The sequence below is a fragment of the Bos indicus genome, chromosome X, assembly GCF_029378745.1.
Source record: "Bos indicus isolate NIAB-ARS_2022 breed Sahiwal x Tharparkar chromosome X, NIAB-ARS_B.indTharparkar_mat_pri_1.0, whole genome shotgun sequence".
Taxonomy (NCBI): Eukaryota; Metazoa; Chordata; class Mammalia; order Artiodactyla; family Bovidae; genus Bos; species Bos indicus.
In genome coordinates this window covers 56,673,877-56,693,421 of record NC_091789.1, presented here as the reverse complement: position 1 = coordinate 56,693,421, position 19,545 = coordinate 56,673,877, and the positions used below count along the sequence as shown (strand labels likewise).

Genomic DNA, 19,545 nt, shown 5'->3' with positions numbered 1-19,545 from the left:
TTGGGCTCCTATCACAGACCCACCAAATTAGAGTCTGCCATTTTAACTAGATCCCAGCTACACCAAAGTTTCAAAAATGCTGCTTTTGTTTCTGATAAGGAGAAAACAGCTTTTGTGAAAAGACTGAACGTGGAAAAGGAGGAGGAATGAGTCAAAGATGACTACATTTTTTGAACATACAAGATAGGACTGGTCTGCTCATGGCATTAGGAGATTTACAGAAGAATATGGCTGACCCTCAATATCAGTGATTCCCATACTTAATTCTGCATTAGAATCACAAGAAGCTTTTAAAATGCTCCTTGGAGAAATGCTGATTCTAGGGCTGGAGCATCATGTAGTGCCCAAAATAAAGTGCTCAAAACACAAAAGGATAGGAGTAGATCAAAGGGATGCTGGAGCCAAGCTTTAAGAGTTCCCAACATCCAGAGCTGGAAAAATTTGAGCAACAAAATAAATAACATGGTATTATGTTACAATCCAAAGTATAAAATAAATATCCATGAATCCATACTGATATAAATGACTGAATAAATGAGAGGCCAATATCCAGGTGCTTAGTCCCTCAGTTGTGTCTGATTCTTTGAGACCCCATGGATTGTAGCTTGCCAGGCTCCTCTGTCCATGGGGGAATTCTTCAGGCAAGAATACTGGAATGGATTGCCATTACCTCCTCCAGGGGATCTTCCCAACCCAGGGATTGAATCCAGGTATTGAACCCAGGTCTCCCACACTGCAGGCAGATTTTTTACTATCTGAGCCACCAGGGAAGCCCAAAAGGGATCCAGTAATGCAGGCATAAGTCACTGCAGGTGAAGGCCCAGTGAGGCACCAAGGGAAGGTCATGGTCAAGTATGACTGCAAGGAGCTACAGAAGCGTCTCAACCTGGAGAAGTGGATCCAGGAGCAGCTCAAAGACTGCCAGGCCCTTGTTTCTCCCTCCTCCCTAACCCCTACCCCAGGAAGAGAAGATTCCAGAGCTAGAAATCAATGTGGATGAACTGGACATGGAGAGCAATGATACGTGGGCTACCAGGGTCAAGGAGCTGCTGGTTGACTTACAAACCCACTGAGGCCCTCATCTCTGGCCTGCTGGACAAGGTCTGGGGCATGAAGAAGCTGAGCACACCCCAGAAGAAGTAAGGGTACTCGACCCAGGTGAACAGTGGCTCCCACAGGACAATTGCTGGTCCCCTCCCCCAACCTCATAGCAACAGCAATGGGGGTGGGGGGCAGCCTGCGGCCAGGCCTGGTGCCATGAACTGGGCTCCCTGTGCCCCTGGCCCAGGGGCCTCTTTTCTGCTCCCAGTTTTCCATTTTGGGTGTTTATTATTATTATTATTAAACTGATGAGATTTTGTGTTTTCATGTTTACTGCAGTGTGGGCCCTCTAATAAAGCTAGGATATGCCTTTGGTGCAGCTAAAAAAAAATCCTGTTGATACTATGTACCCTTCAGGATAATGAGAATGGCACCTCACCTCTATGGTGTGTGCTCAGTTGTTCAGTCATATCCAACTCTTTGGGAGCCCCATGGACTGCAGCCCACCAGGTTCCTCTGTCCATGGGATTTCCCAGAAAAGAATACTGGAGTGGGTTGCCATTCCCTTCTACAAGGGATCTTCCTGACCTTGGGATCAAATCCACATCTGCAGTGGGAAGCAGATTCTTTACCACTGTGCCACCTGGGAAGCCCATCTTACCTCTGTCGTAATCCTCTGTGAATCTCAAAACCTCAGACAAACCCAAACTGAGGATGACATTCCACAAAATACCTGACCAGTTCATCTTATATTTGTCAAGATCATGAAAAACAAGTGAAGAAAGAAACTGTCACAGATAGGAGAAGCTAAGGAAACATGATGATTAAATGAAAGAGGGATCCTGGATTGGATTTTGCAACAGAAAAAGAATTCATGTTGATATATGGCAAAACCAATACAATATTGTAAAGCTAAAAAATAAAATAAAATTAAAAATTAAAAATAGAACATTAGTGGAAAAACTGAGATCAAATAATGAATGAAAAAATAATAAATCTGTAGTTTAGTTAATAGTAATGTACCAATGTTGATTTATTAGTTTTGACAAATATACCAGAGTTATGTAAGATGTTAACATTAGGGCACCGGTAGCAGGTATACAGGAATTCTCAGTGCGATCTTTATAACTTCTCAGTAAACAGACTTATTCCTAAATAAAATGTCCATTACAACTCAGTAGATGTCCATGCCTCACTGTCTGAGATTCTGATTCACTATTTCTGGGTGAGGGGGGACAGGTGGTTAAATACCATTATTTTCTATAAATTCCCCAGATGATTCTGGTGTGGGGTCCACACTTTAACTACTGCTCTGTACCAAACTCTTGTGATTTCTCTCAAACCACTGCGAAAAGTAACCACGTGATACAAAGCAGTGTTATACAGTGCAAAGAACACTAGTTTACAGCTCGAGACTTAATCCTTCATCTACCGTCATTCAGCTACAGAACCTAGATAAAGCACTTCATCTCTCTTAGCCTCAAGCTTCTCATCTGCAAAATAGAGAGTAATGACCATTAAATTAAATAAAATCTATAAAATCTAAAAATGTTTCCAACATTTTTAATATTTTAAAAACTTTTAAAATTATTTATTTGTGGCAGTGCTGGGTCTTCGTTGCTGCATAGGCTTTCTCTAGATGCAGAGAGCGGGAGCTACGCTAGTTGTGGTACTTGGGCTTCTCATTGTGGTGGCTTCTCTTGCTGCAAAGCACTGGCTCTAGGTGCTCAGGCTTCAGTATTTGCAGCACATGGGCTCAGTAGTTGCGGCTCACAGGCTCTAGAGTGTGAGTTCAGTCGTTGTGGCACTGCCCCGCAGCATGAGGAATCTTACTGGACCAGGGATCGAACCTGTATCCCTTGCATCAGCAGGCAGATTCTTAACCACTGGACCACCGGAGAAGTCCTCAACTTTTTGGATTACCGTCTAGTTCTGTTATTGCCAACTTAATAAATAATTCCATGAAATCTAAGACAATATTTTTAAAACATTAGTGGAAGACTTTTCTCTAGGATACAAACTAAGAAGTAATGAAGACTATTTTAATCAATAAGTCAGAGCTAATATATCTCCAATTAATAACATCCACACTTCATGGTATTACCATATACCCAGTCCAATGATGCTGTCATTGCCCCAGATACTTTGGGACTCCTTTAATATAGATAGAAGCCATTTTTTAGGCCACAAAAGAAAGTCTTTTAAAATCACACCTCATTGACCAAATGTAGCCAGCTTTCTCACCCATGTTTAACCACCAGACAGTCCTCTAAATGACCCTTGGTTATTTCTAAAAGCCAAACTGCCCTAAAGGAACAGAGCCTTGGCCATTAGGGGGAAGAAAATTCATTTGAGAACTTGATAAAAAGATACACAGTCCTCCCCAGAAAAATATATCAGCATGCAAAAAAAAATTTGCCAATAATTTGAATCCCTAGACTTTATTTTAAAACTCCAAATCTGGGGAGATAAATATTTACCATTACTAAGAAAATCCAAATGTTCCGAAAGGACTCAGAAGAAATCCTTTGGAGGCAACTTCTCTGAAGGAAACAAACGCACGACAGGAAAACACTGCACTTGGGGTGTGAATAAACATCTTAAGATTTAGCTGTCACTAGTTTGGAGCGAAAAAGTCACCTTCCTCTTAATGTCAATTTCCTCATTTGCAAAATGCAGAAAAGAGGATTGTGCTACATCAATGGTTCTCCATGTGTTCATGGACCAGCCTCACAATCACCTAGGAGGTCATTAAGAGTGCCTACTGAATCAGAAACTTTGGGAGTGGGGCCCGACCATCTGTGTTTTAACAAGCCCTCCAGGGGATTCTGATGTACACTCAAGTTTGAGAACCACCAAGCTAAATGATCTCTAAAGTCTCTTTGAGCTCTCAAATTCTACAATTTGGAAAGTATAAACTTCAGTACTTCAAAATATAAAACCAAAACCAACAGTTTCAGTCACACATCTGTTAAAAGATTTTCTAAAATTAATTTCTAAGGGAAAAAGAATAAGAATCTTTACTTTTACCTTATATCCCCCACAGTACCCGTGCATACCTATTTACAAATACCGGGCATTCATATATTTACCATATGGTCCAACTTGGCTGAAAAAGAAAATTCTTTGACCCAGAGGTAGGTGAGAGAGAAAATACCTAGTTCAACTTATCTTGTAGCTATTTTCCCTACCTTCTACCTGCAATCCAAAATATTCCATGGCTTTATTAATAAAGTAGTAGGGAAAACTGGACTTTGTTTTTATCTAAAAGCAATACATATCTTGTTTTCACTGGAAATATGCTCAAGACACACCACCAGGACTTATCAAGCAATAATAAAAATAATTATTCTTAGTGCTAACAAAAGTATAATTTTGAAATAAGGCTGATGGTAATGGTTTTGATTTCAAACAAGTAAACCAGATATTTAATATTAAGGAATTATTTTAATAAGTATGGTGATATCATGCTGCTGCTGCTAAGTAGCTTCAGTCCTGTCCGACTCTGTGTGACCCCATAGACAGCAGCCCACCAGGCTCCTCCGTCCCTGGGATTCTCCAGGCAAGAACACTGGAGTGGGTTTCCATTTCCTTCTCCAATGCATGAAAGTGAAAAGTGAAAGTGAAGTCACTCAGTCGTACCAGACTCTTAGTGACCCTATGGACTGCAGCCTACCAGGCTCCTCAGTCCATGGGATTTTCCAGGCAAGACTACTGGAGTGGGGTGCCATTGCCTTCTCTGATGGTGATATCATAGTTATGTATAATATAGAAGTGCCATTATCTTTTAAAAAAACTTGATACTATAATATTTAAAAATGAAGAATAATACCTGTGAACTTTACTATCATCAAGTATTGAGCTAAGGTGAGTGGTTCGGTTCAGTTCAGTTGCTTAGTTGTGTCCAGCTCTTTGAAACCCTATGAACTGCAGCATGCCAGGACTCCCTGTCCATCACCAACTCCTGGAGTTCACCCAAACTCATCTCCATTGAGTCGGTGATGCCATCCAACCATCTCATCCTCTGTCATCCCCTTCTCTTCCTGCCCTCAATCTTTCCCAGCATCAGGGTCTTTTCAAATGAGTTAGCTCTTCACATCAGGTGGCGAAAGTATTGAAGCTTCAGCATCAGTCCTTCCAATGGACACCCAGGACTGATCTCCTTTAGAATGGACTGGTTGGATCTCCTTGCAGTCCAAGGGACTCTCAAGAGTCTTCTCCAACACCACAGTTCAAAAGCATCAATTCTTCAGCACTCAGCCTTCTTTATAGTCCAACTCTCACATCTATACATGACCACTGGAAAAACCATAGTCTTGACTAGATGAACCTTTGTTAACAAAGTAATGTCTCTGCTTTTTAATATGCTGTCTAGGTTGGTCATAACTTTCTTTCCAAGGAGTAAACGTCTTTTAATTTCACGGCTGCAGTCACCATCTGCAGTGATTTTGGAGCCCAAAAAATAGAGTCAGCCACTGTTTCCCCATCTATTTCCCATGAAGTGATGGGACCAGATGCCATAATCTTAGTTTTCTGAATGTTGAGCTTTAAGCCAACCTTTTCACTCTCCTCTTTCACTTTCATCAAGAGGCTCTTTAGTTCTTCTTCACTTTCTGCCATAAGGGTGGTGTCATCTGCACATCTGAGGTTATTGATATTTCTCCCAGCAATCTTGATTCCAGCTTGTGCTTCTTCCAGCCCAGAGTTTCTCATGATGTACTCTGCATATAAGTTAAATAAGCAAGGTGACAATATACAGCCTTGACGAACTCCTTTTCCTCTTTGGAACCAGTCTGTTGTTCCATGTCCAGTTCTAACTGTTGCTCCCTGACCTGCATACAGATTTCTCAAGAGGCAGGTCAGGTGGTCTGGTATTCCCATCTCTTTCAGAATTTTTCACAGTTTAGTGGATGGGGAGGTAAAAGGAACAAGATTGGCCATGAGAGAAGCGTTGAAGTAGATATGGTATATGGGGATGCATTTTACTCTTCTACTTGAAATTTTTTAATAAGACAAAGCAGAAAATATGCCAATTCAATTATCTGCTGTTTTGAGTAAAAAGAAGCATAGAGTGGGATCCTGCCAACCAAATGAATAAACTGGAATTTTAAAAATATTATTCCTCCATTACAAGGGAAGTAATGTACTTAAATTTAGTATCTATCAGCTAAGAAACACAGATAATGTACTAAAACATCCCACTTACCGTGAGATTCAAACTGATAGTGAGGGAGAGGTAGAGATTGTCAGACCTAAATAACAGTGATTCTCTTAAAGCTCTCACATTACAAGAAAAAAAAAGCACTCTGAGGGATGATTCTGAAATAAGTAGTTTTTTTTTAATAGACTCTAAAAATCTATGTCCTAGTACTGTCACTTAGGACTGATTTTGCATCAGAGAAGGATGAACTCAGAGAAATCTCCATGGTAGCACTCTGCAACAATCAAAACAGAAACTGGCACCTAATTTCCACATCATTCAAACATTAAATTGTATTAATAGTCAAGTGAAATAGTCAATATTTGAGAAATTTCTCCATTAAACCATCAAGCTCCCAACTTAGATAGTGGCCTTAAGGAAGTAGACAATGAAATGCAGCACACTCTTCCTCTCATACCAATCACTTATAAATAGTAACTGTGGGCAGAAGTTTTGAGTCAATGATTACTGTTCACTGGTAAAATGATGATAGTGGTCACTACATAAAACAAAATACCTAGATCTGTACTATCCAACAGAACTGTGATGATGGAAATGTTCTATATCCTGTATTTTCCAATGCAGTAGTCTCTCACCATATATGGCTACAGCACTCTTGAAGTGGTGCTAATGGGACCAAGAAGCTAAATTTTAATTTTCATTCACTTAAATAGCTACGTGTGGTTATGGGTTACCATAATAAACAGTACATACAGTTTTAGAGTACTTAAGAAACACATACACACAGATAAACACACACATTTCACTTAATATCTGACTCACATTTATTAAAAATTGAAATTACAGAAAAGCATGAATAATATTGGCTTTATTAAACAAGCTTAATTAACTTACCTTTGACTAACAAATCAAAGCATTTAATATCACAAAAGGAATTTTGAGCACGAGGTCAATTCCAACCTCTGAAGTTAAAAACAAATGAAAAGCAGCCAAGACATTTTCCAAAGGAGAGAGCAACCACAGATCTCCCTCTAGTGGCAAGAGATAAAGTTGCTGCTGAAAAGCTGAACTGCTTCTGTACCAATACATAAAACTGCTCACAGACATTACTTTTATATAACTTAAGAAAACTCTAGAAGGAAAATAGATCTGGTTTTTGTAAACAACGTTAGACCTAATTTTCACTTACTATGAATTCTAATGTCTCTAGAAATCTGATCTTTCCAGGAGAAAAGAGATTTGCCAGTGACATCTGGGGAATTGGGACTTACACAAAACAAAAGCTACGGAGCCTTAACCAAACTGAGCAAAAGAAAAGAGAGAAATTTTTCTGTTGATAAATGTTCTAGGATGGGACATGAAAAGGAGTAGATTCAGAAGTATAAAGTAGTAAGCAGCAGTGGGTTTGTAAAAATCCATGGTACATCAAAAGAGACAATTTAAAATATTACAATTTTTTTATAACTAAAACACTTTTCATTCTTATAATCAGTTTTAAAAGACAGCTCTGCCACATTACCATTTTAATTACAACCGTACATACTATATAGATTTAACTACTGAATGACTACTTTCAAGTACAAGAGGAAACTCAAAATAGAAGTGACTTGTGTTACAGCTATTGTTTTTCCCTCACAGCTTCAGGAAAAACAGCTTTTATATACACTGAAGTAAGTACAGAATGTACAGAAGACAGATATATATACAAAAGTGCATTAATACAGTAATACATTTAGCAGAAATACAGGAAAAAAATCCTGGTTAACAATCTGATACATTACAGTATTTAAGACTACTTGAAGATTCTCCAAACCAGTCAATGTCCTACTTGCTTTGGTTATGATATTGATGCTACATAACTAACCTTTGAAACTAAAACAAAAAAATTGAAATTTTTAACCATCTGTGAAATGTTTTACATATACTTGTGTTTATTCTTAATAGCTTTTGCAAACAATTTTATAAAACTCCCAACACAAAGATTTAGAATGGACAATACATATATCTAAATTAGAGTATTCAAAGAGGAAATTAAATCGATTCACTACAGGAACAGACATGGTCTGCTCCATTCCTAAAAGCCTCAGCTTGGTAACCTAACCTCAAAGTCTCAACTTAAATCCAATTGGTCAGCTACTATTAAAGAGCAAGCAGCTCCACAAAACAAGCCATGGCTTCAGGCCACTGTTCCTTAGAACAATTCACAATAGGTAAGTGTTAATTTGTCATTTATACATATTAATTCTACAACTACCTTTATATAGTCAAAATGCATAATTAGACTACTCTCTGCATATGTATAATTAGACTACTCTCCTCTTTTCTACCCCATCCCTCACAAAAAAAGAACACAGATTTCCACAGGTTCCATTGACCACAAAGATGTAACAAAGAAATCCAACAATACTTATTGAAATCGGAGAAGACCAAATCAGTTTTTCCAAGTTCAGTACGGATATCAAATTTAAAAAATTAATTTACCATTATATGATCTAGGTGAAAACATTAATAACCTTAATTTAAAATACAATTGTGAAGGGGGGCTGAAAACAAGTAATTTCCATATTAGAAAAATTATGTAAATAAAATTTTAGTGAGTCAACTCGGCTATACCATGCAACTTCCTATTTTTTGTCTTAAAATATTTTATTGAAGTATAGTAGATTTTTTACTCTTATTAATAATAGCCAGTTACTTAGAATTTGTAGAGTTCCTTCTAAGCCTTATGGAAATAAGAATTAAGGATTAAGAAATAAGAATTAAGCATTTCTAAGGAGCTATGTTCCAGATACTACACTGATAAGGATGCCTAGGTCTAAATCTCTCTCAGATACATCCCACCACTTAGCATAATTTAATTGTAAAGATAAAACTTATCTTACTTTGTCAGACTTAAAATGAATCCAAAGTTATCACAGTACATGTGTATACAAATATTTATTTTCTACCTAATAGTCCTTTTAAGGATTAAACTTACCTCTAAGTTTAGACATATTGAATGTCAGTGTGCGCAACATCAATACTATCATTTGACTGTAACTGGAAATTTTCCTATCAACCATCTCAAACTATAAACTGATTTTAAGTAACCCCTTCCCAGTTTGAAGCAAACATTTTTTCTTGTAAACACAAGCGTTAAGAAGTTAAAAGGAAGAGGAATGTTATGCTATTACATAAATGAATACAAGAATCACTAAAGTTAACAAACAAATCAAATTGCTATATAATCTCTGCTTTTGAAGTACTTTGGCCTTGAAAATTATCTTTCCAGAGTTAACTCAATTTAAAAAATATTCTTGGGAATTCCCTGGAAGCCCAGTGGTTGTAACTCCATGCTTTCACTGCTGAGGGCCTAGTTTCAATCCCTGGTCAGGGAACTAAGATCCTGCAAACTGCACAGTGAGGCCAAAAAATAAAATAAAATAAGTAAAATAAAAAAATATTCTGCTTTATGAGTTTTATCAGGGGAAAAAAATAACAAATACATTAAACTATACTTTGCTGCTACTGCTGCTAAGTCGCTTCAGTCATGTCCGACTCTGTGCGACCCCAGAGACGGCAGCCCACCCGTCCCTGTGATTCTCCAGGCAAGAACACTGGAGTGGGTTGCCATTTCCTTCTCCAATGCATGAAAGTGAAAAGTGAAAGTGAAGTCACTCAGTCGTGTGCGACTCTTAGCGACCCCATGGACTACAGCGCACCAGGATGCTCTGTCCATGGGATTTTCCAGGCAAGAGTACTGGAGTGGGGTGCCATTGCCTTCTCCAAAACTATACTTTAGATGACTTCAATGTTCTATGACCTAGCTGGGCCAAAAATCAAGTTATATAAGTGAAACTTAAGATCTGAAGGTTTTCTTTATGTACTCTATTATCATTGATTAGTTCGATATAATGCCTTTGCTTACTGATATCCAAGAGCATGGGCATTTTATAAAATTAATTACAACATTTAGATTACTTTTGAATTTGGAAAAGCCTAATGTTGACGAAAAGTATAGAGTTCACCTTTAAGGCACAGGAAGCTATAAACAAAAGACTCTACACTAGAGAATCCTGGGAACAAGACTTTTCTATTTGTCATGAACTAACATTTTTGGCTTAAATATGAAGACATTTGATAAATTTCACAATTTTTAAAGCTCATCAGAATCTGGATACCTTTATATAGTAGTTCTTAAAAGTTTTCCTTTATGAGGGGTTTTAGCACTTCTAAGAGCTAAATAAAATGAGATGTCTATCCAATCCACAGAGTCATCAAATTTCAAATCAGTTTCTGGCATTAATTCAGCAATATCTAGTTAACCCAAAGGACTGACAAAATGGACAAAACAGCCACCACTTAACTAAAAATGAGACAAGTCTCAAAAAATAAAGTTATTTTACTCTAAGTTCTTCTTGGGACAGAAGAACAGTATAAAGTCCTTTGTACTTCACTACACATTATACTACATTGCCTCACTTAAACTCAGTTGCAAAAATATAGGAAAAAACGCATCATTTTGTTTAAACTCAAGGTTTGCACTTTTAAAACCTGTGGTAGGGACTGACAGACTTCTACAAGGTCTCTTTTCCCCAGTTTTGTTGAAATATAATTGACATACACACAAGATCCCTAATAAAATGTTCTGGATAAATGTGATGTGACTTCATTATGCCCTTAATTAAGAAGTCTTATTTTTTAATCATGCCCTCATGTAACAAGGCTTATTTTTAAAGGGAAAGACTTATTTGCTCTAATGTCAATTCTCTACAGTTGAGAACTGACAATGGAGCAAATAAGTCTTACATTTTTATTAATTGGTTAGTCGAGGTTTATACTTTTAAAGAAAAAAATTGAGTTGGATTTGTTTTAAATTGCACTTAGAAAGAGATCAGATTAAATTTATTATTTATTCTAAGAAAGAAATAATTCAAACCTGAATTATCTACATGAGGCATTAAAACCAAAAAAAAGTATAGCACATTAACAAAGACAAGAATTTTTTTGTCTTTTTCTGTTGTTTTATTTGGGCGGGGGAGTGGGGCGTAGGTAGAGAAAGACTTTGTAATCTCCCTCTTTAATCATAAGCAAACACAAATTGCTTAAATTTTTTTTCTGTTCTTTATTTCAATCTCTTCCAAGCCACCTTACTGAGCTATCTCTAATTTATGATACCATAAAGACTGTGCATCCAGATTTGCACAACACTTCATGGTGTACTTTACTATAAACACTCAAACCTTTATAAACTTTAAAAATTGGCTTTGTGGCACTTTGGTAAACTTGTTTAACAGTGACTTAAGGTAAATCTATGGTAATAAGACTGCGATTATTGGGAGAGTAGAGGAATTGGTCTTATTAGGATCTTCTTTTACTGGTCACTGTCAAGTAAATTGTTTCCAAGTATTTAACAGATACATGCTGCTCTATGGTCTCCAAAAGGGGCCTGTTTTCCTTGAAGAGTAACTAAAGAGAACAGGCAGTCATTCCCTGGAATTTTGCTTTTGCTAAGAGCAGGTAGAGAATTCAGCTGTATTTGCTCTTCTATTTATTCTTTCTGTATTTAGAAGGGAAAACACAACAAGGTGGACCCTTTCAATCCTCCTCAAGAGTATTCTGGGATTTATCCCCAAGCTCTCTTTGGGCCCTCTAAGCTAGTCAGAAGCACTAAAGAGGGGGTAAGGGGAACGTTAGAGGGAATACTCCAACTGACAACCATATACACATATATACTGTTATTTCAGTAAAATTTTAAAGTATGAATTTAGTAGTCTTCAAAATGTTACAACCATACCACAGACCTCAGTAAAGCTGCAATATATCAATTTTTCCTTTAGTTTCAATTCTTTAACTTTTGAGGAACCAAAATAAAGTCAAAATTTCAAAACATATGATTGTAAGCAAAGGTTATGCTGAGAATTAGGAATTCACAGCTGAGAATTAAGGATCTATGTTGTTAATCTTTTTAATGGATTACTTGATATGATACAGTGTAAAAAAGGTAGGAATCTATCAACCTCTGACTCTAGAGTTTAAAAAAATATTGACAACTCATCCTACAAAATCATGATTACCTCCCAAGTTTCCACAATAAAAAGAAAATTATGAAAGTCAGAAAGCAGCTTGATTGTCAGTAGTATCAGTTTCAATTTTCTTTAACCCGTGTGAATGTTTAAAGATGTGTGGGAAAATAAAAGGAATCACACTACTTATAATGTTCATGATAACAAACTCTTCACGAAAACATTTAGAGACTCTATGATTTCACATTTAAAATTAGAGTACTATTAGTAGCCAAGAAGCAAAGGTTTTTAAATATCTCACTGCTCAGTGTATTTCTAGCGATTTATAGAGTTTAGCAGAACTGTAAGGGTTTCTTGAGTTAATTTTGAACATTAACTTATTCACATGCCATAAAGCTGTTACACCAAATATTTAAAAATTAGAGCTGTGCTGAAAATAAAAAAACCTACAAAAAGAACTTGACAGAGATGTTTCTTGCCTTTAAGACAGTTTCACAGCCTAAAATTTCAAAAAGCAGTGAAAAGTAGAATTGGTTGTTTTGCTTGCTGGATTTTTCCATTTGAATATTAATCAATGTAGCATTAAATCTAAAATTCAGCTACTAGTAACATTATTTTCTCAGTAGTCATCACTTGCAGAAAGGATTCTGAATATACACAAAGTCAAAAAAACAAACCTAAGATGTTAGGGCCTATTTTTTACACATTTGAGTTAAAATGAATGAAAACAAATAAACCTAATGAAGGCACTATTGTAAACAGCAATCCACATTCTATCCCTACAACCTCAAAAAAAAGACGTCCACTAGGAATTGAGAATTATGCTATGGCCCTTCAGAAAAACTAAGAAATCATAACATTAAGAAGAAACTGAATTATGATCTCTACACATTCTATACTGACATAATAAATTATCTGTCAGCAGTACCTTGAAATCTCCTAAACTGTTAAAGTACTAATCTGAAAAAGCCCACTTAACCACTCTGAAGTTTAAATAGTCAAAACATTTACTAAATCAGTGGTTCTTAAAACTAGAGTGTGTGGCAGAATAACCTGGTACCTGTTGAAACACAATGCTATGCCCCTCCCCCAGCATTTCTGATTCACTAGGCCTGGGGTGGGACCCAAGAGTATGCATTTCTAATAACTTCTCAGGTGATGCTGAAGCTACTGGTCCGAGGACCATCTGCTGAGAACCACAGACCTAAATTATGAACGGTACGTCAGCACAGCCCTAACCAAAAGTTTGGTCAAGATGCATGTAAACAAATAAGGATAGAATAATGCTTAGAAACAATGCTGATAAATTCACCCTTATTACATCAAAACATCTACATCTGCTTCATGGTCTTCCTCAGTCACTTTCAAGGACAGCACTTCTTCATTAAGGAAGAGCCCACTGAGCCTCTCCTTCCGAGCCTGCCTCTGCTCTTTCAGCTGCCTCTTGCGTAAGGCCTTCTGTTGTAACTTCCGCTGTTTGGATCGCTTCTGTCAAAATAAAAAATTCTAAATCAGTGAGGTTCAGTTCTGGCATACCCACCCCAAAGTATGGATCAAATTCGATATTTTCTGAATAGAGATGTTCAAATTCCTCTGCAGTACAATCTTGGTTCTAGTAAGTGAGCCATTAGCTTAGACATGAAAACAATTTTTCAAGATTCTATATTTATGGTATTTGACTAGGAAATCTGATTAGGAAGGTTTGAAACCTGATCATTTGACTAGTTATGGATAACCAATCATTTCTAAGGCTTTTTTATATCAAATTAAGGTACACTGGTGTCAGTGCAGAGGAAACATGCAGTGAACAATAATGAAAACAAATGTAGAGAACACTGTCAAAATCTCTAATGCTTATTCTTTGAAGGTGCCTTTCATTCAAAAGCATTAGCAATTTTACAATGGCTGGGAAAGAACCATGTCTTTTTCATATTAAGCAAATGCCATCTTTTAAGCCCATTAGAAACCCAGTGGGTACTCTATTTCTTGCCACTGGTGAACTGATGCCAAAAAAGAATGACCACATACACAGAGGAAACCCTTGGCAACCAACAAAGCTGGCTATGTTTCTGCTACTTTGGTTAAGAACCAAGTAAAGAATCACTTTCCAGGAAAAGTCACCACTGGGTTCCCAAGAGTTATAGAGATACCCTTATCATCTGTAAGTTAGCTCCACACTGTCACCACTGCAAGGAACCGAACTTTCCCACTAAGCATAACAGAACTATGCTATATACATTTAAACTTTCTATTTTTTATGCGTCCAAAAATACTATACAGAGTTTTTTCAACTGTGAAAAGAGTAGTCAGAAATTAGAGAAAGCATTATTACATTTAAAAAAGAGCTACAAAGAAACATTCATGGTTAAAACTTTAAGAAAACATTTAACACACACACACATACAAGACATATAGGACATTTTAGGAGCTAATAGACAGCAACATCAGCAACCTAGTGAGATCTGCTTAATAGTAAGTTGCAGTCAGTATTGCAATCTTGAGACTCACTCATTATTTCCATCAATTTATCTTACTTAAAACAGACACAAAAATCAGATAAAATTGAAGGTAATATGGCTGTGGGTCAAAACAGCATTTCAAAGCACTCAATGCAGAGGGCTTTGTTCAACAGCAGAGAATCCTGCTTGCTCAATTAAAATAAAAACCCACAGGCATCTATAGAGCAGGATAATTTTAACTCTTCAAGAACTGTATATGAAGGAATACTAATGTTAATATTGAAAGGTAAAGTTTTGTATTGATTAGACGTTTTACTTTTGAATCCCGAATCCGCTCTGCTGCACTTGCAGACAAGTTGCTGTCACTGTGTGCTCGACTCATGTTGGCACTGGAGTTTGAAGCAGAGTTTCCAACACTGGACCCACTGCTGCTTGCAGAACTGACCATGCTGGCACTGCTGCTGCTGGCACTGGCACTGGCACCGCTCACTCCACTGGTGCTTGCACAACTAAAGTTGCTTCTCTTCCAGGCCTCTCTTGTGGGCCGTAGGCGAGGGCTATGCTCCTTGATATAGTTTCTGACCTTGGAACAGACAGACAAAAACTGGTTAGTATTGTACCTTGACGTTCTGCCCTCAAAATAATGGAGAAAAGAAGAATATTGTACTTAAAGATTGTCAAAAGTGCTACAGGTGCATATAGGTTGACCAGAAAGACAAAAGAAATCTCTAAATGTAGAAACAAGTACCAGAAAAATTCTGGTGTTCAAAATTCTAGAATAAATGTTATGAAGCTAGATTTTTTTAAGTATATAAAATATAATCAGTAAATGATAAGCTACTAGCTTCCAGAATTTAGGAGTGTAAGAAAATAACACTAGAAACAGAAACTAACAATAAAATAGATAAGAGTAGGCATTTTTTAAAAGGTTGCCACTTAAGTATGCTGCTAATTATATTAGAGTGTTTCCTAGATCTTAGGTAGGGGCCCATAATACTTGTCTTCAAATGCAAGGCATCAATTTACCATACTAGTGAAAAATGGGCTGGAATGTAAAAAATTATATAGTTTGTCTGTTGAGAGAAACACTGAAATGAGAGAAATTTTTCATAAATGATGACAAATACAAAAAATTAAAATGTTCACTCAAGTACAGCTCTCAATAATATTTTGATTCTGTCCACTGGTCTTTTGTAAGATGAGTTATTAGAATAAATCTATACCTTAGCATAACAACTCCTTAAATTGTGAAGTCAAATTTCAAATCCTATATAACTAGAAAGTAGGTTCTATATCCAAATGATCCCAGAAAGGTATGGCCACATGAGATATACATAAAATCTCTTAAAACCACATGTTCTAATATTACATTTCACAGCAGTGATTTTGACCTTAATTATCTATATATTTATATATGACTATTCAAGTATAAAAAGCAGAGACATTACTCTGCCAACAAAGGTCCACCTCATCAAAGCTATGGTTTTGCCAGTAGTCATGTATGGATATGAGAGTTGGACTATAAATCAAGCTGAGCACTGAAGAACTGATGCTTTTGAACTGTGGTGTTGGAGAAGACTCTTGAGAGTCCCTTGGACTGCAAGGAGATCAAACCAGTCCATCCTAAAGGAAATCAGTCCTGAATATTCATTGGAAGGACTGATGCTGAATCTCTAATACTTTGGCCACCTGATGCGAAGAACTGACTCATTGGAAAAGACCCTGATGCTGGGCAAGGTTGAAGGCAGGAGGAGAAGGGGACAACAGAGGATGAGATAGTTGGTTGGCATCACCGACTCAATGGACATGAGTTTGAGTAAACTCCGCGAGTTGGCAGTGGACAGGGAGGCCTGGTGTGCTGCAGGCCATGGGGTCGCAAAGAGTTGGACACAGCTGAGCTACTGAACTGAACTGCTTCAAGTATACATGTTATAAAACAATGGTATTTTTAATAGCTGTAGAATCTGTATTTTCTTTACATACCTGCTTCAGTTTTTCATCTGTGAGACAGTTAAGTTCAATAATAAACTCACTGTCGGTAGGGGAGATTTGAGCAGAAGGATCAATTATTTTAATAATATCAAGTTGTTCCCGAAGACCCATCTCAGTACTGACTTTACGACTCAGATACTCAATATATTCCACCTATATGATGAAAAATTATAATAAATAATATCAATGCCAAAACCTCTGATCTTTTAGTGTGCAACTTATAATATGTTTAAGTATCAGAAACACTTATATTTTTCCCTGCAAAACAATTAGAGCTCAAATTCATATTTACTAAGCAATCCACATTAATCCAGTAGCTTTAAATTAGACAATAAATGAAACTTCACATATTCTCCACATATACGCTTTTTGTGTGTGTGTGTGTGTGTTTTGGAACTTTTTATTTTTTATTTTATTTTTTTTAATTTTTTTTTTAAATTTTATTTTATTTTTAAACTTTACATAATTGTATTAGTTTTGCCAAATATCAAAATGAATCCATCACAGGTATACATGTGCTCCCCATCCTGAACCCTCCTCCCTCCTCCCTCCCCATACCATCCCTCTGGGTCGTCCCAGTGCACTAGCCCCAAGCATATACGCTTTTAATTAAGAATGTCAAGATCTCTACCTGCTCATCGTTTGTCATTGCACTCCAAGGAAGTTCATCTAAATTCCGGTGCTTGTTTTTCTTTTTAGGAAGCAGGCAAGGTGAACTTGGAATACTGGGTATGACATCAGAAAGTACATCACTCCCGCTGGCAATGTCACTGCCAGGTAACTTTATAAAAATAAGGAGAAGGTAGGGAAAGAAAAATTAAAAGCAAGAGTTTAAATGCCATGTTTCATATTGACTAAAAATTACTTTAATAAAAGACTAATGACAAATACTGAATCAGAAGACATTAACTCTGATCCACTCTTATTTTAGACAAAGCAGCAACATCATACTCTTTTTATATGCAGTCATTCAATGAGCAGTATTTTCCAAAAGCTTAAAATCACAATCGAAGCTTATTAAAATGCTAACTTAAGAATCGCTCATCATTAAGGTTTTAAATTCATGTGAATGCAGGTTAGGGCCCACACTGCATAATGAATAAGAAGCATTAGTCTCTATCTCAAGAAACCTGAGTGATCTGCCACTATCTGGCTCTTTGCCAGACACTGTGGTAGATATAATTTCAAAACAAAGACAAATAAATCATGTCCCTTGTCCTCATGACTGTATTAATAACCTCAAGACAATTAAAATAATTTAAAATACGTTGTGAATACGTATCCATGGCACTGTAACAGGTACACGGAATCCAAAGGAGTCTAAGTCATGGTCCTTACACAACAACTTTATATTCTACTTGGAAAGATAACACAGTAGCACAAACATATAATTATACAACATAACGATCAACAAATGCATGTTTGAGATGACAAGTCATCAATGGAAATACCTAGCAACAAACTGAAGCTACAAGACTAAAGCTTAGAGAACTACTAGGGGACAGGCACCAGGGAGTCAATTGCATAGAAGAGATGTATGAAGCCACAAAAAGGGGGTGGATCACTCTGCAAGGTGATCATGTTTACAATGAAGTTATCTAAATTAGCTATTCCCCCTTAAAAACATTTTTACTTTGATAGTCATTGATGAATCCAAGTACATAAGTGACATCCAACAATCTATGACTTCCTTCAAAATCTCATTAACTAACACTGCTTGAATTATTCACCCTTAGCCCAAATGTCAGTGTAATAGTCAGTATTAAGAACATTGCTGAATGCATGCACAAAGGCCATCTTTTCCCGTTTTTAACATCAATAAAACATTTTGCTATTTCCCCTTTGAAAAACTTCAAATCACAACATTACTATGTTAAAGATCCTCCTGGGGTTCCTAAAACAAAATGAGGCACTCCTTATCAGATGAAAGGCCTCCCCTACTTCAAACTACTTTGATAAACTAGGTAGAAAAAGGAACTTCCAAAATATCTATACTCTCAAAACATAAGAAAAAATTTCATCTAAATCTTTAGCAAATATCTGTTAAGTGCCAGACTACATGCTAAGCATTTTAATTTGTCCCTTTAATTCTGTTTACATGGTTGTTGGGGGGTGGGTGGTAAAAAACAGGCAATTAATGGTCCTTTGGCCATTTTTTTTTCTGGGGAGAAGTAAAAGATCCCAGAGTTCAAATCCCAGCCCCACTGCTTACTAGCTGTGTGATCTTGTAGACGTTAGTTCCCTTCTTTGAGCCTCAGAGTCTTCAGTAAGTTGTGGTTACTATCATCCATCTCAAAGGACTGTTGAGAGATTATATGAGGTAACATGCCTGGCACATAGGTGATACTCAATAAATTGAAGTGTGTCCTTTTTTCTGTACCTTGCCATGGTTTTAAAAAGAAAGGAACATAAACTCTGAGAATATTTCATGTTGCTTAAGTGGCTGGGTTAAGTTTCACATGTTAGTCTCTAATAATGACAGCTTGGGGTAAAGGAAGAGGCATTCACGTAAAGAGAATAATAAAACCATAGGTAGAAGAGAAAACAAAAACCAACACAGGATGAGATTAAGAAGACCTATATAATTAAAACAAAATCAGTGCTAGGGATTTAAAAGCTTTACAAATGAACCAGAGCTGTTATATGATATAAAGAAGTAGGCCAGTAACATTTCTAAATAGAAGAAGTAATAATGAAATTGGTCTGGAAAGAAGATGAGTTAAAAAGCAGTATGGGGGCTTCCCTGGTGGTTCAGTGGTTAATACTCCTGCCAATGCAGGGGACATGGGTTCAGTTCCTGGTCTGGGAAGATCCCACATGCCTTGGAGCAACTAAGGCTGTGTGCCACAACCACTGAGCCTGTGCTCTAGAGCCTAAGAACCACAAC

General features: G+C 36.9%; 1 protein-coding gene across 2 annotated transcripts in view; it reads right to left on the bottom strand.

Annotated features, from left to right (window-relative positions):
• Nucleotides 1-7,002: 7,002 nt before the first annotated feature.
• The window catches only part of FAM199X (family with sequence similarity 199, X-linked), a 30,893-nt gene continuing 18,350 nt past the window's right edge, over nt 7,003-19,545 (bottom strand). The window contains exons 3-6 of one of the 2 annotated variants that reach the window (XM_019956146.2): nt 17,290-17,439; nt 16,650-16,811; nt 15,112-15,249; nt 7,003-13,695 (exon numbers count right to left, since the gene is read on the bottom strand). In XM_019956146.2, the coding sequence (XP_019811705.1) occupies nt 13,525-13,695; nt 15,112-15,249; nt 16,650-16,811; nt 17,290-17,439 (621 nt within the window). In that variant the 3' untranslated portion in view covers nt 7,003-13,524. Of the gene's footprint in view, nt 13,696-14,982; nt 15,250-16,649; nt 16,812-17,289; nt 17,440-19,545 lie in introns of both variants that reach the window. The other variant, XM_019956145.2, reaches the window with a different exon arrangement.